Source organism: Pan troglodytes, chromosome 6 (genome assembly GCF_028858775.2).
Source record: "Pan troglodytes isolate AG18354 chromosome 6, NHGRI_mPanTro3-v2.0_pri, whole genome shotgun sequence".
Lineage (NCBI taxonomy): Eukaryota > Metazoa > Chordata > Mammalia > Primates > Hominidae > Pan > Pan troglodytes.
In genome coordinates this window covers 137,578,815-137,601,900 of record NC_072404.2, presented here as the reverse complement: position 1 = coordinate 137,601,900, position 23,086 = coordinate 137,578,815, and the positions used below count along the sequence as shown (strand labels likewise).

The 23,086-nt window shown below is 37.4% G+C and overlaps 1 protein-coding gene across 9 annotated transcripts in view; it reads right to left on the bottom strand.

Annotated features, from left to right (window-relative positions):
* LOC134810568 (uncharacterized) overlaps positions 1-23,086 on the bottom strand; it is a 73,015-nt gene that overhangs the window by 24,284 nt on the left and 25,645 nt on the right. For 3 of the 9 annotated variants that reach the window (XR_010158970.1, XR_010158973.1, XM_063815554.1), the window contains 2 exons: positions 20,491-21,028; positions 1,599-1,664 (listed from right to left, as the gene is read on the bottom strand). Coding sequence is in view for 3 of the 9 variants with exons in the window: in XM_063815554.1 (XP_063671624.1) it covers positions 1,599-1,664; positions 20,491-20,574 (150 nt within the window). In the remaining 6 variants the exon portion in view is untranslated. The remainder of the gene's footprint in view (positions 1-1,598; positions 1,665-20,490; positions 21,029-23,086) is intronic. The other 6 variants (XR_010158971.1, XM_063815552.1, XM_063815553.1 and 3 more) reach the window with 3 other exon arrangements.

Sequence of the window (23,086 nt, the reverse complement as noted above, 5' to 3'; positions counted from 1 at the left end):
AAAAAGTATCTACACACATGTGTCTCTAAATCCAGATTAAGACTATTACTACAACAAGATTCCAAACATTTCTTTAGTTGTAACGAGACGCCTATCCCAGAACCTGCAAGATGGAAAGAAAAGGCATTGTTTGGGTCTATAGTTATTTTTCAGGTTGAAACTCTCAGGAAGTGAGATTCTCCCAAGGTGAAAAGATTAGAGTGGAGTGAAAGTGGTGGCAATAGGCAGTAGTATGCTGATCAACTAGCTCTCTCAAAAAACAGAAAAAAGAAAGAAAAGCCCTGATTTCACAGTGTTTGCCCATTTTCTTGATAAAAATTTGATACAAATACACTCATCATAATGAATTTCAAGATAACAACCATTAAATATTTAGTCTCTCAAAAATCCTATTTAACAATCAGAGACAGCAACAGTCCGTTCCAGTCAGCTCTTGCACCACTATTCATTTCTTCCTCTCATTAATTCAGCAAACATTAACTGAGTACATACTATGTGTTAGCCACCATCCTATATTTTAATGAGAATAAAAATACCAATTAATATGACCTTATTCATCATGAATTGTCACCCACTCTCTCTTGAAGTGAAGAAGTTGCTTAAAATTTGGGGCATAGAACTCAGGAACAAAAAAAGAGTGGCATCTTATGATATGGGAGATGTATACCAACTCATGAGGTGGAAGATGGAAACCTTTATTTGTACCATTCAACAACAAATTGTAATAAACATCTGGTTACTATTTTTATTGTTCTTTTACACATTGATTTCCTTGAAACCCATGTCTGGTAACCTTGATTTCACTTTAAAAAGAACTAGTACCCAATAATTAATTTTTATTATCTTGGTGCTTAAAATGAGCCTAGGAAACAGCTACACCAAGTGCTCTCCCTACACCAGTGTACCTGTTGAAGTCCTTGGGTTGGTTAGCTGCTGTGGAAGAGTGAAGCATTTCTGCTTCTCCCATTTATGCCTCTGTTTAAAGGCAAGAGAGTTGTGTGCCACACCACACCTCTACTTCAGAGGAATTTTGAAGCAAGCCCTTTCGACCTCTCACTTTGTTCACCCCTATACTTATTCCTTTCCATAAGAGAAAGGGTTGCAAACTTGATGCATTGGAATTTGAGTCGCTGTGCTAAATCAATGCCCTTGGGTAGCATAGTTTTTTGACTTTTTACATGCTGTTGGATTTAAATGATAATCAGATAGATTGGTGGACATTTGTCCTCACAATAAGCAGAAGCCTGTGAAGATGAAGCAGACATATGCTTCTCATTCATGTGGCTGGCTGGGTTAGTAAATTACATGTTTGATTTGCACATCATCCTTTCCTTCAATTATTCTTCCCTCCCTTCCAATACTCTTAAGAGAGTAGAGGATCTCACTTTACCTTTTAACTTAAACTGTATTTTCTAATCCACAGTTTAACATTGAGATATAGGACACATATACTTGTATTAATAAAAATGACAATAAATTCTTGCTTAGCTATTGATTTTTAGAATATATTCTGTATTAGTCCGTTTTCATGATGCTAATAAAGACATACCAGAGGCTGGGTAATTTACAAAAAAAAAAAAGAGGTTTAATGGACTCACAGTTACATGTGGCTGGAGAGACCTCACAATCATGGTGGAAGCTGAAAGGCACGTCTTACATGGCAGCTGGCAAGACAGAATGAGAACCAAGTGAAAGGGGTCTCTGCTTATAAACCATCAGATCTCGTAAGACTTATTCAGTATGAGAACAGTATGGAGGAACCGCCCCCCTGCCCACCTTGATGATTCAATTATCTGCCACCAAGCTCCTCCCACAGCATGTGGTAATTATGGGAGCTACAATTCAAGATGAGATTTGGATGGAGACACCCAATGGTCCCCACCAATGGAGGGACCATTCCACTCTGGTCCCTCTCATATCTAATGTTGTCACATTTCAAAACAAATCATGTCCTCTCAACAGTCCCCCAAAGTCTTAACTTGTTTCAGCATTAACTCAAAAATCCACAGTCTAAATTCTTGTCTGAGACAAGGCAAGTCCCTACCACCTATGAACCTGTAAAATCAAAAGCAAGTTAGTTACTTCCTGGATACAATGAGGGTACAGGCATTGGGTAAATACAGTAGTTACAAGTGGGAGAAATTGGCCAAAACAAAGGGGCTACAGTCCTCATGCAAGTCTGAAATCTAGCAAGGCAGTCAAATCTTAAAGCTCAAAGATGATCTCCTTTGACTCTATGTCTCACAACCAGGTAACACTGATGCAAGAGGTGGGTTCCCATGGTCTCAGGCAGCTCTGTCCCTGTGGCTTTGCAAGGTACAGCCTCTCTCCTGGATGCTTTCATGAGCTGGCACTGAGTGTCTGCAGTTTTCCCAGGTGCATGGTGCAAGCTGTCAGTGGCCTACCATTCTGGGGTCTGGAGGATGGTGGCCCTCTTCATGTATCTGCACTAGGCAGTCTCCCAGTGGGGACTCTGTATGGGGACTTCAATCCCCCATTTCCCTTCTGTACTGCCCTAGAAGTTCTCCATGAGGGCCCTGCCTCTGCAGAAAACTTCTACTTGGAAACCCAGGCATTTCTGTACATCCTCTGAAATGTAGGTGGAGGTTTCCAAAACTCAATTTTTGACTTCTGTGCACCTGCAGGCTCAACACCACATGGAAGTTGCCAAGGCCTGGGGCTTGCACCCTCTGAAGACATGGCCCAAGCTGTACCTTGGCCCCTTTTAGCCATGGCTAGAGCAGATGAGATGCAGGGAACCAAGTCCCTAGGCTGCACATAGTGGGGATGCTCGGGTCCCAGCCCACAAAACCATTTTTCCCTCCTAGGCCTCCATGCCTGTGATGGGATGGGCTGCTGCAAAGGTCTCTGACATGCCCTGGAGACATTTTCCCCACTGTCTTGGCAATTAACATTTGCTTCCTCATTACTTATGCAAATTTCTGCAGTCAGCTTGAATTTCTTCTCAGAAATGGGCTTTTCTTTTCTATCATATCATAGCGCTGCAAATTTTCTGAACTTTTATGTTCTGTTTACCTTTAAAACTGAATGCTTTTACCAGCACCCAAGTCACATCTTGAATGCTTTGCTTCTTAGATATTTCTTCCACCAGATACCCTAAATCATCTCCCTCAAGTTCAAAGTTTCACAAATCTCTAGAGCAGGAGGAAAATGTCACCAGTCTTTTTGCTAAAACATAGCAAAAATCACCTTTACTCCAGTTCCCAACTAGTTCCTCATCTCCATCTGAGACCGTCTCAGCCTGGATTTCATTGTCTATATCATTATCAGCATTTTGGTGAAAGGTATTCAACAAGTCTCCAGGAGGTTCTAAACTTTCCCACATTTTCCTGTCTTCTTCTGAGCCCTCCAAATTGTTCCAACCTCTGCCTGTTATCCAGTTCCACAGTTGCTTCCACATTTTGGGTATCTTTACAGCAGCACCCCAGCCTACCAATACCAATTTACTGTAATTAGTCTGTTCTCATGCTGCTGATAAAGACACACCTGAGATTGGGTAATTTATAAAGAAAAAGAGGTTTAGTGGACTCACAGTTCCACGTAGGTGGGGAGGCCTCACAATCATGGCAGAAAGCAAAAGGCACGTCTTACATGGTGGCAGACAAGAGAAAATGAGAACCAAGTGAGAGGGGTTTCCCCTTATAAAACCGTCAGATCTTGTGAGACTTATTTACTACCATGAGAACAGTATGAGGGAAACTGCCCACATGATTACATTATCTCCCACTGGGTCCCTCCTACAACACATGGGAATTATGAGAGCTACAATTCAAGATGAGATTTAGGTGGGGACACAGCCGAACTATATCATATTCTGTCATCAAGGGGCCTGTGAGGGGGAAACTATAGAAATTAAAATGCCACAGAAAACCCTAAGTTTACTTCTTACCACCTTTCATCCTAACCAGTTTAGTCTAGTTTTTCTTGTGCGTTCTACTCAGGTCTGTATCTCCTTGAAACTTTCCCCTGACACCAGCTTTTCTCTTTCTTTCAATGGATATTCTCATGTCACCAAATTCCCAAACATTTCAACAGTCCCTTTGTCTTCCTTATAAACAAAACCTTGGCTTTTGTCTGATGAAACCACATTTAGATTTTACAATATCCCATATGGAAACCATTACAGCCATTATACAGAGTGATGAAAAAAAGAATATTGGGTAACTTTTGTTATTCCTCTTAACCAACTACAGCAGTAGTTTGCAACCCCTCATTCATAAATATCATTTCCATTTTTTTTCTTTTTTTTTTCTGTGACAGGGTCTCCCTGTGTCACCCAGGCTGGAGTGCAGTGGTGTGAACATGGCTCACTGCAGTCTCGACCTCTCAGGCTCAAGTGATCCTCCCAACTCAGTCTTCCAGTAGCTGGGACTATAGGCACATGCCACCAGGCCTGGCTGGGTTTTTTTTGTTGTTTGTTTGTTTTTGTTTTTTGGTAGAGATAGAGCTTTATCACATTGCCTAGGCTAGCCTAGAACTCCTAAGGTCAAGTGATCTGCCTGCCTCAGCCTCCCAAAGTCCTGGGATTACAAGCAGGAGCCACTGCACCTGGCCTCAATTCCAATTTTAGAGGGTTTTCAGAACTTTCTAGGGATCAGGAAGAAACAGAAAAAATCATGGGTGTGTTACATGAATAAAAAGATATTTTGGAATGAAATGCTAAGCTGGAAAAAAAGAAGAAGAAAACCATATATGTATGAACTCTACTGTGCTTAAGAGTGAACCTGGTTTATGTACATGGTATGTCTTTCCATTTATTTGTCGTCTTTGCAAATTTATTTCGGCAATGTTTTGTAATTTTCAGCATACAAGTTTTTTCCTCCTTGGTTAAGTTTATTCCAAAATTTTAAAATGTTTTTTGAGTTTATCATAAATGGGATTGTTTTATTTCCCTTTTCAGATTGCTCATTGTTAATGTATAGAAACACAACTGATTTTGTATGTTGACTTTGTATCTTTACCACTTTACAGAATTATTTTATTAGTCCTAACAGGTTGGCATGTGTGTGTCTGTGTGTGTGTGTGTGTAATCTTGAGGGGTTTTTATATATAAGATGATGTCATCTGCAAACAGAGATAAATTTACTTCTTCCTTTCTGATTAGAATACCTTTCTTTTTTTCTTCTCTAATTGCTCTGGCTATTACTTGCAGTACTTTGAATAGAAGTAGAGAAAGTGGGTATTCTTGGATTTTGGAGGAAAAACTTTCAGTTTGTCACTGTGGAATATGAGGTTTGCTGTGAACTTTTCATGTATTGCCTTTATTATGCCAATGTAATTTTATTCTACTCACAACACATTAAGTGTTTTTATCAGGAAAAGGTGTTGAATTTTGTCAAATATTTTTTCTACATCTATTGAGATTATTATATAATTTTTATCCTTTATTCTGTTAATGTGGTGTATCACATTGATTAGTTTGCTTATGTTGAACCCCCTTGCATCACAGTGACAAATCTTACTTGATCATGGTATATGATCCTTTGAATGTGCTGTTGAATTTGGCTTACTAGTATTTTGTTGTGGATTTTTACATCCACTTTAGTCAGTGATATTGACCTATATTTTTCTTTTCTTGCAGTGTCTTTGTCTGGCTTTACTATTAGAGTGATGTTGGTCTCATAGAATGAGTTTCAAAGAGTTCTCTCTTCTATTTTTGTAATTACTTAAGGATGATTGGAATTAAATTTCTTTAAATGTTTGATAGGATTCATCTGAGAAGCCATATTGTCCTAGGCTTTTCTTTCTTGCAAGGTTTATAAATACTGATACAGTCTCTCTATTTGTTATAGATCAGTTCAGGATTGTTATTTTTTCTTGATTTAGTCTTAGTAGGTTGTATGTTTCTAGGAATTTGTCCATTTACCATTTGTCTAATTTTTGGTATATAATTGTTCATGATACTTTTTATGATGTTTTTTATTTCTGTGGGATTATTTGCAATGTCTCCTGTTTTATTTTCTATTTTATTTATTTTAGTCTCCCCTTTAAAAAATATTCTAGCTAAGGATTTTTTAATTTTGCTTATCTTTTCAAAAAAAAAAACACCTAGCTGAATGAAATCAAGAATGAACTACCTTAATGAAATCGAGAAAACAATGCACTTTACAATAGCTACAAAAATAAACTACCTAGGAATAAATTTAATCAAGGAGGTGAAAAGCATGATGAAAACTACAAATAACTGATGAAAGTAGATGAAGAGGACAGTAACAAATGAAAAGCTACTCTATGCTCGTGAGTTGGAAAAATTATGACCCTTCTACACAAAGCAATCTACAAATTCAATACAAACCCTATAAAAATACCAATGACATTCTTCACAGAAATAGAACAAAATTCTAAAATTTTATGAAGCCGCAAAAGACCCTGAAGAGTCAAAGCAATATGGAGGAAAAAGAACAAAGCTGCAGGTATCACACTATCTGACTTCAAAATATATTATAAGTCTAGAATAATGAAAACAGCATGGTATTGGTATTAAAACAGATACATAGACCAATGAAACAGAATAGAGAACCCGGAAATAAATCTTTGTATTTACAGCCAACTGATTTTCCTTTTCTAAACAAATTTTTAATTTTTGTGGGTACATAGTAGGTGTATATATTTATGGGGTACATGAGGTGTTTTGATGCAGGCATGTAATGTGAAGTAAGCCCATCTGGGGAATAGATTATCCATCATTTTAAACATTTATCCTTTCTGTTACAAACAATCCAATTATATTCTTTTAGTTATTTTTAAATGTACTATTAAATTGTTATTGACTACAATCACCCTATTGTGCTAGCAAATACTAGGTCTTATTCTTTCTATTCTTTTTTAGTCCATTAACCATCCCCACCTCCCCCTTTATCCCCTCTACCCCTCCCTTCCTCTGGTATCCATATTTCTACTCTCGGTATTGATGAGTCCAGTTGTTTTTATTTTCAGATCTCACAGATAAGTGAGAACATGTGAAGTTTGTATTTCTGTGCCTGGCTTACTTCAGTTAACATAATGATCTTCTGTTCCATCCATGTTGTTGCAAATGACAGGGTGTCATTTTTTTATGGCTGAATAGTTCTCCATTGTGTATATGTACCACATTTTCTTTATTCATTCATCTGTGATGGACACTTAGGTTGCTTCCAAATCTTGGCTATTGTAAACAGTGCTACAACAAACATGGGAGTGCAGATAGCTCTTTGATATACTGATTTGCTGTCTTTTGTGTATATATCCAGAAGTGGGATTGCTGGATCATATGGTTGCTCCATGTTTAGTTTTCTGAGGCACCTCCAAACTGTTCTCCATAGTGGTTGTACTAATTTACATTCCCACCAATAGTGTACAAAGGTTCCCTTTTCTCCACATCCTCACCAGCATTTGTTATTGCCTGTCTTTTGGAAATAAGCCATTTTAGCTGAAATGAGATAATATCTCATTGTAGTTTTAAATTCCATTTCTCTGATAAACCCCTTTTCATATGCCTGTTTGCCATTTTTATGTCTTCTTTTGAGAAATGTCTATTCAAATCTTTTGGCCAGTTTTAATCAGATTATTAGACTTTTTCCTATAGAGTTGTTTGAGCTCCTTACATATTCTTGTCAGGTGGGTAGTTTGCAAATATTTTTCCTCATTCTATGGGTTGTCTCTTCACTTTCTTGATAGTTTCCTTTGCTGTGCAGAAGCTTCTTAACTTATATCCATTTTTGCTTTTGTTGCCTGTGTTTGTAGGCTATTACTCAAGAAATTTTTGCGCAGACCAATGTGCTGGGGATTTTCCGTAATGTTTTCTTGTAGTAGTTTCATAGTTTGAAGTCTTAGATTTAAGCCTTTAATCCATTTTGATTTTATTTTTGTATATTTTGAAAGATATGGGTCTAAATTTCATTCCTTTGCATATGAATACCCAATTTTCTGAGCACCATTTATTGAAGAGACTGTCTTTTCCCCAGTGTATGTTCTTGGCACCTTTGTCAAAAATGAGTTCACTGTAGGTGTGTGGATTTGTTTCTGGGTTCTCTATGCTGTTCCAGTGATTTATGTGTCTGTTTTTATGCCAGTAATGTGCTGTTTTGGTTACTAGAGCTCTGTAGTATAGTTTGAAGACAGGTAATATGATTCCTCCAGTTTTGTTCTTTTTGCTTAGGATAGCTTTGGCTATTTTGGGTCTTTTTTTGTTCCATATACACTTTAGGATAGTTTTTTTCTATTTCTGTAAAGGATGTCATTGGAATTTGATAGAAATTGCATTGAATCTGTAGATTGGTTCAGGTAATATGAACATTGTCACAATAATGATTTTTCCAATCCATGAACATGGAATATTTTTTCATTTTTTGGAGTCCTGTTCAATTCCTTTGATCAGTGTTTTATAGGTTTTATTACACAAGTCTTCCACTTCTTTGGTTAAGTTAATTCCTAGTTATTTAATTTTACTTGTAGCTATTATAAGTGTGATTACTTTCTTGACTTCTTTTTCAGATTGTTCACTGCTGGCATATAAAAATGCTACTGATAGTAAATATTTTGAATGTTTTCAGACTTGTTTGGTGACCTAACATATGCTCTACCCTTGAGAATAATCCATGTGCTGAGAAAAGAATGTATATTTTGCAACCACTGGATAAAATGTTTTGTAAATATCTGTTAGATCCATTTGGTCTACAGTGCAGATTAAACCCAATATTTCTTTTTTGATTTTCTGTCTGGAAGATCTGTCCAATGCTGATAGTAGGGCGTTTAAGTCTCCAGCTATTATTGTATTGGAATTTATCTTTCTCTTTAGTTCTAATAATATTTGCTTTATACATCTGGGTGATGCAGTGTTGGGTGCATATATATTTACAATTGTTATATCCTCTTGCTTAATTGATCTCTTTATCATTTTATAGTGATCATCTTCATCTCTTCCTTATAGCTTTTGTCTCAAACCTATTTTGTCTGATATAAGTATAGCTATTCCTGCTCTTTTTGGTTTCCATTGGCATGGAATATCTTTTTCTACTCCTTGGTTTTCAGTTTATGTGTATCTATAGGTGAAGTGTGTTTCTTGTAGGCAAATCAATGGGTCTTGCTTTTTTAAAAATCCATTCAGCCACTCTATATCTTTTGATTAGAAAGTTTAGTCCATTTGCATTCAATGTTATTGATAAGTAAGGACTTACTCCTGCCATTTTGTTATTTGTTTTCTTATTATTTTGTTGTCTTCTCTTCCTTCTTTCTTTACTTTCTGTTTTTCCTTTAGTGAAGATAATTTTCTCTGGTCATATGATTTAGTTTCTTCCTTTATATTTTTTATGTATCTGTTGTATGATTTTGTTTTGAATACACCAGGAGGCTTGCAAATACTATGTTAAAACATATGATAAAACTATGATAACAACTTAACACTGTTTGCATAAACAAAAAAGCAAAAAAAAAACCTAATAAAAAATCACTTAACTTCATATCCCCACTTTTGAACTTTTTGTTGTTTCTATTTATTTTTTATTGTATTCTCTATGTTTTCAAAAGTTGTCATAGTTATTATTTTTTATTGATTCACCCTTTAATCATTCCACATAGGATAAGATAGTTTACACACCACAGTTATAGTGTTATTATATCCTGTGTTTTTCTGTGTACTTACCATTACCAGTGAGTTTTGTACCTTCAGGTGATTACATATTGCTCATTAACATACTTTGGATTGAAATACTCCTTTTGGCATGTCTTGTATGACAGTTCTGATGTTGATGAAATTCCTCAGCTTTTGTTTGCCTGGGAAAGTATTTATTTCTCCTTCATTTTTGAAGGATATTTTTGCCAGTTATGCTATTCTGGAGTAAAAGTTGTTTGTCTTCAGCACTTAAAATATGTCATGCCACTCTCTCCTATCCTATAAGGCTTCCACTGAAAAGTCTGCTGCCAGACACATTGGAGCTCCATTGTATGTTATTTCTTCCTTTTCTCTTGCTGATTTTAGGAGCCTTTCTTTATCCTTTATCTTTGGGAGTCCGATTATTAAATGCCTTGTGATAGGCTTTCTTCTTCTTTCTTCTGCTTGATCAATTCTACTATTAAAAGACCCCAATGCATTCTTCAGTGTGTCAATTACATTTTTCAACTCTAGAATTTCTGCTTGATTATTTTATTATTTCAATTTGTTTGTTAAATTTATCTGATAGAATTCTGAATTTCTTCTGTGTGTTATCTTGAATTTCTTTGAGTTTCCTCAAAACAGCTATTTTGAATTTTCTGTCTGAAATGTCACATATCTCTATTTCTCCAGGATTGGTCTCTGGTGCCTTATTAAGTTTGTTTGGTGAGATCATGTTTTCCTGGATTGTCTTGATACTTAGGGATGTTTGCTTATGTCTGGGCATTGAAGAGTGAGGTATTTATTATAGTCTTCACAGTCTGGGTTTGTGTGTACCTGTCTTTCTTGAGAAGTTATGTGAAGAATGTGGGTGTTGAGATCTAAGCTGTATCAACTTTACGGGGCACCCCAATCCCAATTACTCTGTGGTTTTTGCAGACTCATAGAGGTACCACCTTGACGGTCTTGGACAAGATCTGGGAGAATTCTCTGGATTCCCAGGCAGAGACTCTCGTTCTCTTCTCTTACTTTCTCTCAGACAAATAAAGTCTCTGCCTCTGTTCTGAGTCACCTGAACCTGGGAATGGAGTGATATAAGTACTTCTGTTGCCACCACCAGTATGACTGAGCTGGATGAGATCTGAGACAAACAGAGCACTGAGTTTCACCCAAGACCTGCTGTAACCACTCCCTGGCTACTACTTAAGGTTGCTCAAGGCCCTGGGGGCTCTACAATCACGATGTGGCAAAGCTATCCAGGCCGATCTTTCCCTTTGGGTTTGGTGAGTTCCCTTAGGCCCTGGGCATATCCAAAGGTGCTGTTCAGGAGCCAGGGACTACGCTTAAAATCCTTAGAAGTCTACCTGGTGTTCTGTTGTACTGTGGCTGTGCTGGCACTAAAACTACAAGATGCAGTCCTTCCCATTCTTTTCTCCGCTTTCCAAAGGCAGAGGAGTCAGTCCTTGGCCACTGCCATCACAGGCCCATGGGGGTACTGCCAGACTATTGCCATTGTTCCCTTAAGGCCCAAGGGCTCTTCATTCAGCTTGTGGAGAATATGGCCTGCCCGGGGACTCACCCTTTAAGGCCTTGGACTCCCCTCTAGCCCCAGGCAGGTCCAGAAATGCTGTCCCAGAGCCAAGGCCTGAAATTGGGGACCCTAAGAGCCCACTTGGTGCTCTACTCTCCTGTGGTCAAGCTGATACCTAGGTGCAGGACAATGTCTCCTTTACTTTTCTCAAATAGAAGGATTCTTGCTCCACAGTCACCACAGCTGGGGAATGTGCTGAATCTCAACTGAAGTGAGGAGGTCTCAGAGTCTCACCCAAAGCCCTCAATGTAGAACTTGGGTATTGCTGCTGGTTATTCAGGGCCCAAAGGCTTTTAAATTAGCAGGTGATGAATGGTGCCAGCACTATGTTTCATTCCCTTTAAGGCCGCAGGTTCCTTTCTGGCCCAGGGTGTATCTAGATTTGTTGTCTGGGGGCTGAGGCCTGGAAAGGGAGCCTCATGACTCTGACCCATTTCCTATCTTACTGTGTCTAAGCTGGTATCCCAGATGCAAGACAAAGTCTTCTCCAGTTTTTCCCCTCCTCTCCTCAGGCAGAAGGAGGTGTCTCTTTTGGAGCTGCAAGCAGTGTGGCCTGGGGTTAGGGGAGGAGTGATGCCAGCACTTCCTTAAGTGCCCAGTTGATGTGTCTGCAGGTCGCATGCCCTCCCACTGTCAACCCCTGTGTACTAGCTATGAACCCAGTTCAATACGAGAACTCACCTAAAAATTGCAGTCCTGTGACCTAGACCACCTTTCAAGTTTATTTAGAGTTCCAGAGCACTTTAGCCCACAGTGCCAAGACTTGCAAGGACTCAAGTTCTCATCACCTCTATTGGCAATTTCCCTCTGGCTAGTGCCGGTTTAAATGCTTCCTCTGTGGGTGTGTGTTAGCTGAATTTTGTCTGTTTTTTCTTTCTGCTATAACCAGACAGCACTGAGTTCAATCGCTTCATGATTGCTGTGCTCTCCTTCCCTCAGTGCTCAGAAACACTCTCTGCACCATGCTGCCAATGCTGGGGGATTGGGGAGGAGGTTGCATCAGTGATTCATGACTGTTTTTTTTCTACCTCTTTAGTTCTGTTTCAGTGATATGAAGTTAAAATCAGGTACTGTGAGTGCTCACCTGATTTTTAGTCCGTATGAAGGTGCTTTGTGTGTGTGTGTGTGTGTAGATAGTAATTAAATTGCTGTCCTTGTAGGGGTACGATTGGTGAAGCCTTCTATTCTGCTGTCTTGCTCTGCCTCTGATTTTCAGCCTACTGATTTTCAACAAAGGTTCCAAGAACATACAATGGGGAAAGAATACCCTCTTTAATAAATAGTGCTGGGAAAGCTGTATATCCATATGCAAAAGAATAAAACTGAACCTCTATCTTTCACCATATTAAGTAAGTCAACTCAAAATAGTCTAAAGACTTAAACATATGACTGGAAACTACAAGTCTACTACAAGAAAACATAGAGAAAATGCTTTAGGACATTGGTGTAGGCAAAGATTTTACAGCTGTGATTTCAAAAGCATAGACAACAACACTGACAAAACTAGACAAATGAGATGATATGACACAAAAAAAGCTAACAGCAAAGGAAACAACACAGTGAAGGAATAATCTGTAGAAAAGGAGAAAATATTTGCAAACTATTCATTCAACAAGGGACTAATATCCAGAATATACAAGGAACTCAAACTACTTGACAGCAAAAAAAAAAAAAAACAATAATCCCATTAAAAATTGGACAAAGTATCTAAATAGACATTTCTCAAAAGAAGACATCCAAATGGCCAACAGTCATGTGAAAAAATGGTAAACAATACTAATCACCAGGGAAATGTAAATCAAAACCACAATGAGATATCATCTCATCTCATTTAGAATGGCTGGTATAAAAAAAAGAGAAAAATAACAGATGTTAGCAGGAATGTGGAGAAAAGGAAATTCATATATGCTGTTGGTGGGAATGTATATTAGTTTAGCCATGTACAGTATGGAGGTTTCTCAAAAAACTAAAAATAGGACTACCATACAACCCAGCAATCCCACTTCTAGGTATTTTTTGAAAGGTAAGCACTCCAAAGTTTACTGCAGCATCATTCACAATAGCCAAAATATAGAATCAACTTAATCAATGGATGAAAAATAAAGAAAATTGGGCATACATGTATATGTGTGTTTGCGTATCTATATATATATATATATATGCCAAATTTTCGGTATTGTGTTTCTACACATAAGTGTATACACACACACACACACACACACACACACACACAATGGAATACAATTCTCCCATAAAGAAATAAAGTCCTCTTATTTGCAGCAACCTGGGTGGAACTGGAGGTCATTATGTTAAACTGATAAAAGTTGGGCACATAAAGACAAATATTACATGCTTCCATTCATACATGAGAGTTTAAAAAGTTGATCTCATGGAAATAGAGAGTAAAATGGTGGTTATCAGAGGCTGCAAAGGGCAGGGAGTAAAGAGATGAAGAGAGGTTGCTTAATGGGTATAAACGTACACATAGATAGGAGTAGTTTCTAGTATTTGATAGTATAGTAGGGTGATTATAGTTAAAAATAATTTTTTTAATATCTAAAAGAGAAGATTTGAAATGTTCACAACATAAAGAAATGATAAGTATTTGAGGTGACAGATACCCTAAATATCCTGATCTGATCATTACACCTTGTATATATGTATCAGAATATTATGTGTACTCCATAAATATGTACAATTATTATGTATTAATAAGAAATGAGGGAAGCAACCATTCTCTACAGGATTTAAATAAGACCCAGAGTTTTACAGTTTAGTACTCAAACATTTAGGATATAATTCAAAAGTACTTATCATGTAAATATCTAGGAAAATCTCAAACTGCACAATAAAAGAAAAACAACCAATGTCAATGCTGAAATGACATAGATGCTAGAATTATCTGACAAAACCTTTAAAGTAGGTATGATACAAACACTCTGAAAACTAATGGGAGAACTGTCTTAAAAAGAATTGAAAGATAGAAAGTCTTAGCAAAAAATTGAAGTTACAAAGATGAACAAAATAGAAATTTTAGAATGAAAAAATGTAATAACCTGAAAGAAAGAAGCACAAGATAAGATCCATAGCAAAATGGAGATGCCAGAGGCCCTATAAGCTTGAAGCAATAAAAATGAAAATAATACAATCAGAACAGAGAGAAGCACAATTGAAAAAATAAAAAAGACAGAAACCTATAGATTCAAGATAGTTACTCAGTGAATCCAAACAAGATAAACTCAAGAAAATATATACCCCAACATATAATTAAATTGCTGAAAACTAAAGAAAAAGAAAAAAATTTTGAAATCTTATACAGAAAAACCATAGTATATTCAGAGGAACAGTGATTCCAGTAACCAAATCAGAAACTATGAAAGAGAGACAGAAGTAGCACAACATTTTTTGAATACTGAAAAAAAAATTATCAACCTAAAATTCTATATCCTGTAAAAATATCCTGCAAGAATGAAGGTAAAATAAAGGCATTCTCAGATGAAGGAACACTAAGAGACTTTGTTGTTAGAAGAACTACTCTAAAGTAATTGGTAAAGTAAGCTTGTCAAACAAAAGAAAAATGATAGCAGTAGGAAACATTTAATATCAGGAACAAAGGCCAAGCAAGAGAAATGGTAAATATATGTATAAACATAAGAGAATGTTCACTTCTTGAGTTCTGTAAAATATGTTTGGTGGTGAAAAGCAGCATATGAGATCAACACACAAAAACCAACCATATTTGTATATGTTAACAATAAACATTTGAAAACTGATATAAAAAAGCCTTTTTCAACAATTCAAAACTTCAAATACTTGAGTATAAAGATAACCAAAAAATGTACAGGATCTGCATGCTAAAACTGCAAATGCTGATGAATAAAATAAAATAGGACCTAAATAAACAAGGAGAAATGCCACATTCATGGATTAGCACATTTAATGGTGATCAATTCTCCCCAAATTGATTATAGAGTTAACGTAATTCCAATAAAAATCACAATAGGATTTTTTGAGATAGAAACATATGTAAAGGTCAAAGAAGTAGAATAACCAAAACAATTGTGAAAAAGAAGAAAGAAGAATCATAGTACTTGATTTTAAGACTTACTATAAAACTACAACAATAAGGACTGTGTGGTATTGTCAAAGAGATAGACCCATAAATCAATGGAACTGAATAAATAGTTCAGAAATGCATCCACACAAATGTGGGCAATTAATTTTTGACAAAGATGTAACAGCAATTCAGTGGAGAGAGTGTAATCTATTCAACAAATCATACTGGAGCAATTGGACAACCACATGCAAAAAAAATAAACCTTGACATAAACCTCACACTCTTTGCAGTAATTAATTTAAAATAGATTATACATCTAAAAAATACAATAAGTTTTTTTATAAGCACAGTTGGGAAAAAGTTTTTCATCTTGGATTTAAGCAAAGAGTTCCTGGAGAACACATCAAAAGCATAGTCAATGAAAGAAAAAAATAATAAATTAGGCTTCATCAAAAATAAAAACTTCTATATTGTGAAGACATTGTTCAGAGACTAAAAAACAAGTTAGAAGCTGAAAGAAAATATTTTCAATCGATATTTTATAAAGGATTTGTATCCAAAATATATAAGATCCCTCAAAACTCAGGGAAAAAATGAGCAAAATACTTGAAAAGACACACCATCAAACTTATATGGAAAGCAAATACACACATGAAAATAAATTCAACACTTCCAAACCACAACGAGAATTACTGTGTACCTACTAGATTACCAGAAATGGAAATGGCTAAACCTACCAAGTACTGGTAACGATGCAGAGTAACTGGAACTCTTCAAAATTGCTAGTAGGAATGAAATACGGTAAAGCCACTCTGAAAAACAGATTGGCAGTTTCTCATAAAGTTAAACTTCCCACATGATCTGGCAAATCCACTCCTAGGTAAAAAAATGCAACAGCCTATGCACATAAAGTTTACAGGAGCTCTAATAATAGTTTTTAGAAGCTGGAAACAACACAAATGTCCTTCAGCCAGTGAATGGATAAACTGTGATATGTTCACACCACAAACTACTTCTCAGAAATAAGAAGGAATGAACTATTCATATATACAACAACTTGGATGACTCTCAAAGGCATTATGCTCAGTGAAAATTTACAAATCCTATGAGTCCACTTATAAGTCATTCTTGAAAAGACAAAACTGTAACAACAGAGAACAGATCAGTGGCTGTCAGGGGCCAGGGATGGGAGAAGGATGTTACTGTTACGGGTGGGTCTTTGTACTTAGAGCTCCCAAGATGGTGGTGGGCAGCTCCCAAGATGCAGCAGGCCGCTCCCAAGATGGTGGCAAGCCTTTTATTCTCTGACCTGGGTTTTTTGGCCTCGCAGATTCCAAGGAATGGAACCCTGGGCCAGGCGGTGAGTGTTATAGCTCTCTTAGAAGCCAGGGGTCATGGAAGAGAACTGTGGAACCAGGCGACTAGTGTTCAGCTCAATTAAGATGAACCCGGGCACTTAGCCGTGCAGGAACAATGGCGAGCCTTTAGCCCGATCAGGAGCAGCAATGGGTGCCTCACTTGATCAAAAGCTCAGCGGACACCCTGATGGATCTCGAGGGGTGGAAGTCAGTGGCGGGTCTACGATGGCGGCAAACAGCAGTGGTGGACAGCGAGCTAAAGCTCAGCTCGAGCCGTAACAAATATGGACCAGAAGAGTGTGCAGTGGCAAGATTTAATAGAGTGAAAACAGAGCTCCCATACAATGGGAGTTGCTGGCAGATCTGATATCCTATGAGGGCTCTCTTCCTGATATGTAGACAGCATCCTCTCTGTGCTCACAGACCTCCCCTCCATGAGTCCTCATGGACTCTTTCTCTTCTTCTTCTTATAAGGGCACTAATCCCATCTAAACCTAATCACCTTCCAAAGGTGCCACCTCTAAATACCATCACACTAGGGGCTAGGCATTCAGTGTATGAATTTTGGGGAAATACATTCAGCCCATAACACCATGTTATTTGGATCACTATTTGGGAACAGCTTTTGGGTCTTTCTTTCTAAAATCATCTTTACTGGCATATAATTTACCATTGATAAAACTTGCTTATTTTAAGTACACACCTCAATGAGTATTTACAAATGTATATAGTCACGTAACCACAACCAAAATCAAGATATAAAATATTTCCATCAACTCAAAATGTTTTCTGATGCCGTTTGCAGTCATCCACCTTCCCACCACCCTGGGCACCTGGCAAACACTGATCTGCTCTAGGTCACTATAGTTTCCCCTTTTTTTAGAATTTAATATTAATGAAAGCTACAGTATATATTTTTGTATGTTTGGTTTCTTTCACTTAGCGCAATGCTTTTGGAATTCATGATGTCATAAAACATGAACTATTTAGTTCATGTACCACAGGTTTGTTGATGTATTTACCAATTGACGGACATTTGTGTTGTTTACCGATTTTGGCTTTGAGTAAATCTCTAGAGATATTTGCTTAAAAGGCTATGTATGAACATAGATTTTTATTTCCCTCGAGTAAATACTGAGGTGTGTGATTGCTAAGTTTTATGATATGTGTCTGTTTAATTTTTTTTTTTTTTTTTGACGGAGTTTCGCTTTTGTTGCCCAGGCTGGAGTACAATGGTGTGATCTCAGCTTACCACAACCTCCGCCTCCCAGGTTCAAGTGATTCTCCTGCCTCAGCCTCCCGAGTAGCTGGGATTACAGGTGTACACCACCACAACTGGCTAATTTTTTGTATTTTTAGTAGAGATGGGGTTTTACCATGTTGGTCAGTTTGGTCTCAAACTCCAGACCTCAGGTGATCTGCCCCCCTCAGCCTCCCAAAGTGCTGGGATTACAGGCATGAGCCACCATGCCCGGCCATCTGTTTAATTTTATAAGAAACTACCAAATTGTTTTATAGAATGGGTGTACCATTTTGGAATACTTGAGAAAAACAATTTCTCTACATCTTTACCAATATTTGATATTGTAATTTTTCTGGGTGTGTACTCGTAAATCATTGTGGTTTTAATTTGCATTTGCCTTTTGACTAGTGATAGTAAGCAGCTTTTCATGTCTCTATTTGCCACTTTGTCAAAAAACAAACATGAATGACACATAAAGAAATATATTATTTTTAACTATAATTGCCCTACTACACGATCCAGCACTAGAACTTACTCCTTCTGTCTATCTATATGTTAATACCCATTAAACAAAAATGTGGTCAGTTTGTATATTTATTATCAAGTTGTTGTTTATAGCTTTAGTTCTTATATTTTGTAAATGACCCCTTCATATTATGAGGTGTCCTGCTTTATTTCCAGGATTGGTAATATTCCTTGCTTTGACATTTACTTTATTTGAAATTATTAATTCCACTCCAGATTTCTTTTTATTAGTTTTGGCATAGTATATCTTTTTCCATCCATAATTTTTAACATAACTGAGTTTTTGTATAGATTTATTTTATTTTATATTTTTGAGATGGAGTCTTGCTCTGTTGCCCAGGCAGGGGTGTGGTGGTGCAATCTCAGCTAACTGCAACCTCTGTCTCCCAGGTTCAAGCGATTCTCCTGCCTCAGCCTCCTGAGTGGCTGGGATTACAAGTGTGTGCCACCACACCCAGCTAATTTTTGTATTTCCAATAGAGATGGGGTTTCACCATGTTGGTCAGGCTGGTCTCGAACTCCTGACCTCAAATGATCCACCTGCTCTGCCTCTCAAATTTCTGGGATTACAGGCATAAGCCATTGTGTCCAGCTGAAGTTTTTATATTTAAAGTAGGGTTTTGTTTTGTTTTCTCCAGCATAGAGTTAGGTCCTGCTTTTTAAAATCCCATCCAACAATTGTTGCCTTTTCATTGAAATGTTTAAATCATTAGTAACTAATATAATTATAAACATGGTTGGATTAGATTTATCACCTTGTTGTTTTCTATTTATCTGATCTGATTTTTGTTCCATTTTCCCTTTCTACTACTTTTTGTATAGATTTTTAAATTAATTCATTTTTTTCTCCCATCTGTCTTATTAAATATCTCTTTGCTTTATTGTTATATTAGTTTAGTAATTGCTCTAGAGTTTACAATGCTCTGGAGTTTACGTTTTCAGCTTATCAGAGTCTTTCCTTCAAATGATATTATACCATTTCATGGATAATGCAAGAAATGTAAGAATCTTATAATATAATATTATACTTTCATTCCATCCCATGTTTTGTACTATTATTGTCATACAATTTATGCCCACATTTATTATAAATCCTGTAGTACATTGCTATTATTTTTGCCTTAGTCATTTTTCTTTTAAAGAAATGTAAAAATTAGAAAAAGCATCTTTTATATTTACCCTTACATGTATCATTTTTGGTTTTCTTCATTCTTTTCTTTTCTTTCTTTCTTTTTTTTTTTTTTTTTTTTGCGACGGAGTCTTGCCCAGGCTGGAGTGAAGTGGCGCGATCTCGGCTCACTGCAAGCTCCGCCTCCTGGGTTCACGCGATTCTCCTGCCTCAGCCTCCCGAGTAGCTGGGACTACAGCCCCCTGCCACTATGCCCGGCTAATTTTTGGTAGAGACGGGGTTTCACCGTGTTAGCCAGGATGGTCTGGATCTCCTGACCTCGTGATCCGCCTGCCTCGGCTTCCCAAAGTGCTGGGATTACAGGCATGAGCCATCGCACCCGGCCTCTTCATTCTTTTATGTAGTATTCTGTTTAATATTTTTTACAGTGCATGTCTGCTGGTGATAAATTCCCCTAGCTTTTGTTTGACAGAAATGCTTTTATTTCACCTTTGTCTTAGAATGATTTTGTTTCTTTTGAGGGGGAGAAGTTGCATATGCAATTCTCTTCTGACTTTTTTTCCCTTTCAATACTTCATTGGGATTCCTGTGGCAGTTAATCCACCAGTCTATTTATCTGTCCTGGGGTTATTCTTTTTGTTCCTTCTTTCCTCATGACAATCCATGCAAGAAGACAAAATACACAATGAGTGAGTGTGGGAACAACCCTAGCTTAGAAACCCCATGTCCTACATGAGCCAACATCTCTTCTCACAACCCTTAGCCATAGCTTCCAGGGTCTTGCTTATTCAAAATAAAAAATTATGACTTATCACTCGGTATATATAGTCATACCTAGAACTCCCAGTCAAGACACAATCTTCCAATCAGGGTTCATTGAGTTGCTTAGCATTGATATGACATTTCATTTTTATCACATTTCCTGGAGAACAGGGTTAGAAAGTTTTAAAACAGCAAATTCTCATGGAAAAGAAAAAAAGAGGTTTTAAGCCATTTACCCACATCCTTGAAGCATCTTCTTCTCTTGAAGTCCATTGTGTTGCACTCTCCAGGTGTGCCTTCTCTTTCCTTCTTGGTCTCATCTTTCCCTCCCATGTAGGCTTTTACAAGGCGATGTCCTTAACTCTCTTCATTTCTCCTTCGTGCTCTCTCAGTATCTTCACTAGCTTTTTTGGTTTGGGTCATCTATGCAGACAAATACCAAATCCTTACCTGTAGCCTTAACTTTTCTAAAAACTCTAGTTTTGAATTTGCCAGTTCCTCCTGTGTGTGGTCACTTAGATATCTTGCAGGAACACTGAATTCAATTTATCTAATACAACTCTTCAACACTACCTACTGTATTTAATCACCATCTTCTCAGTCATTTTCAATTATAACATTTCTCTCTCCCCTGTTTTTCAGGAATCTTCAAAGTACTATAGATTTTACCTCTGTACTATTTTTCTTATCAATATGGCCCCTCTTTTTCATGTCTATGCACTCTTTTTCTGCCTCTGAAATGCTGTAGGCTCACCATGCTGGTTGTCATGAAAACTGTAAAAAAAAAAAAATACTATATTTAATTGTGTATGCTTTGCTTTGGAAACGTCATCAGACCCTCTCTTACTCTTCTTACTTCAAACATTCCCTTGTATTAGCTCCTCTTGGTTTAGGATTGCTGTGGCTTAACTATTTGTGTCTCCTTCAAATTTCATGTTGAAACTTAATTCCCAGTGCAACAGTATTAAGACGTGGGGCTTTTAGAAGGTGTCTGCTCACTAAACACCAAATCTGCTGGCACCATGGTCTTCGGCTTCCCAGGTTCCAGAATTGTGAGAAATAAATTTCTGTTCTTTCCAAATTACCCAGTGTCAGATATTTTGTTATAGTGCATAACAAATAGACTAAGACAAGGATCATACTTTCCTTGTACATTTTTTTCTTCTCCATTACTCCAGCATGTGCTGGTGTTTCCCCAGAATTTTATACTATCTACACAGACTTTGGCTTCATGTCAATATACCTGTTACTAGGTGATTCCTAACCAGTATCTATACATTCCAAAAGAGTTCCAGAAAATTAGTTATTATCACTAGGCAGCTTCATCACTTGCTTCAACAATAAGAATTATGTCAGTCAACTTTGAATATGTGCCAAGGAATGGAAGAAAAGAAGCATTGAGGTAGAAGCAGGAATATGGTTTGTAGCCAGTGCAAGCCTAATGTTGTAGTATAAGCCTACCATCTATTACAGGCTGAACTGTGTCCCCTACTCCACAAATTCTTGTGTTGAATCTCTAACCCTGAGGATCTTAGAGTATAACTGTATTTAGAGTTAGGCCCTTTAAAGAGGTGATGATAGTGAGGCCATTAGTGTGAGTCCTAATTCAAATTGACTGTTGGCCTTGTAAGAACAGGAAGTTTTGGGAGCTGGGTGCAGTGGCTCACATTTGTAATGCCAGCACTGTAGGAGGACAAGGAAGGCGGATCACTTGAGGCCAGGAGTTCAAGACCAGCCTGGCCAACATGGTGAAACCCCATCTCTATAATAATAATAATAATAATAATAATAGCAAAAATTAGCCAGGGGTGGTGGCATGCACCTATAATTCCAGCTACTTGGGGGTGCTGAGGCATGAGAATCACTTGAACCCAGGAGGTGGAGGTTGCAGTGAGCCGAGATCACACCACTGCACTACAGTCCAGTCTGGGTGACAGAGCAAGACTCTGTCTCAAAAAAAAAAAAAAAAAAAAAAAAAGAAAAAAGGAACAAAAGAAGAAAGTAGAAGAAGGAGGAGGAGAAGGAGAAGAAGAAGGAGAAGGAGAAGAAGAATAAATCTGGACGCCCAAAGAGACATTAGGGATTTGTATGCACAGAAGAAAGGCCATCTGAAGACACAGTGAGACAATAACCATCTGTAAGCCAAGGAAAAAGGCCTCAGATAAAACCAAACTTGCCACCACCTTGATCTGAGGCTTCCAGCTTGCAGAAGTGTGAGAAAACAAATTTCTTTTGTTTCACTCAGTCTGTGGTATTTCGTTATGGCAACCCTAGAAAACTAACTCACCATCAATAAAAATGCATTTATGGCACAAACTGTCAACCTGTGTAAGTGCTAACAATAAAGTTTAACTGAAAGAACAGACCCTGAACAAATTTTGTAACCACAATCATGTGGGAAAAGAAAGAAAATTCTATTTCTCCAGTTTTACCTCTTTTCCTCATTTATTGATATTAATATTTATTAATATTATGTGTAATTTAATAATACACATAATATTTAGGTCATGCTAATGTCCTTTAAAATATACATACATTGAAATAAAGCTAAGTTTATATCTTTGTAGCAGCAGCAGCCTCTGAATACAAGCCCCCTCTTTCCTTTTCCCTCTCCTTCATCTAAAATGGACAATTACGGGGAACCATAGCAGATGTTGCTGGTGAGATGCTAGTAGAAAGACACGTAGGAGATAAAGCTTAGGCCAGGCACAGTGGCTCATGCCTGTAATCCCAGCACTTTGGGAGGCTGAGGTGGGCGGATCACAGGGTCAGGAGTTCAAGACCAGCCTGACTAACATGGTGAAACCCTGTTTCTACTAAAAATACAAAAAT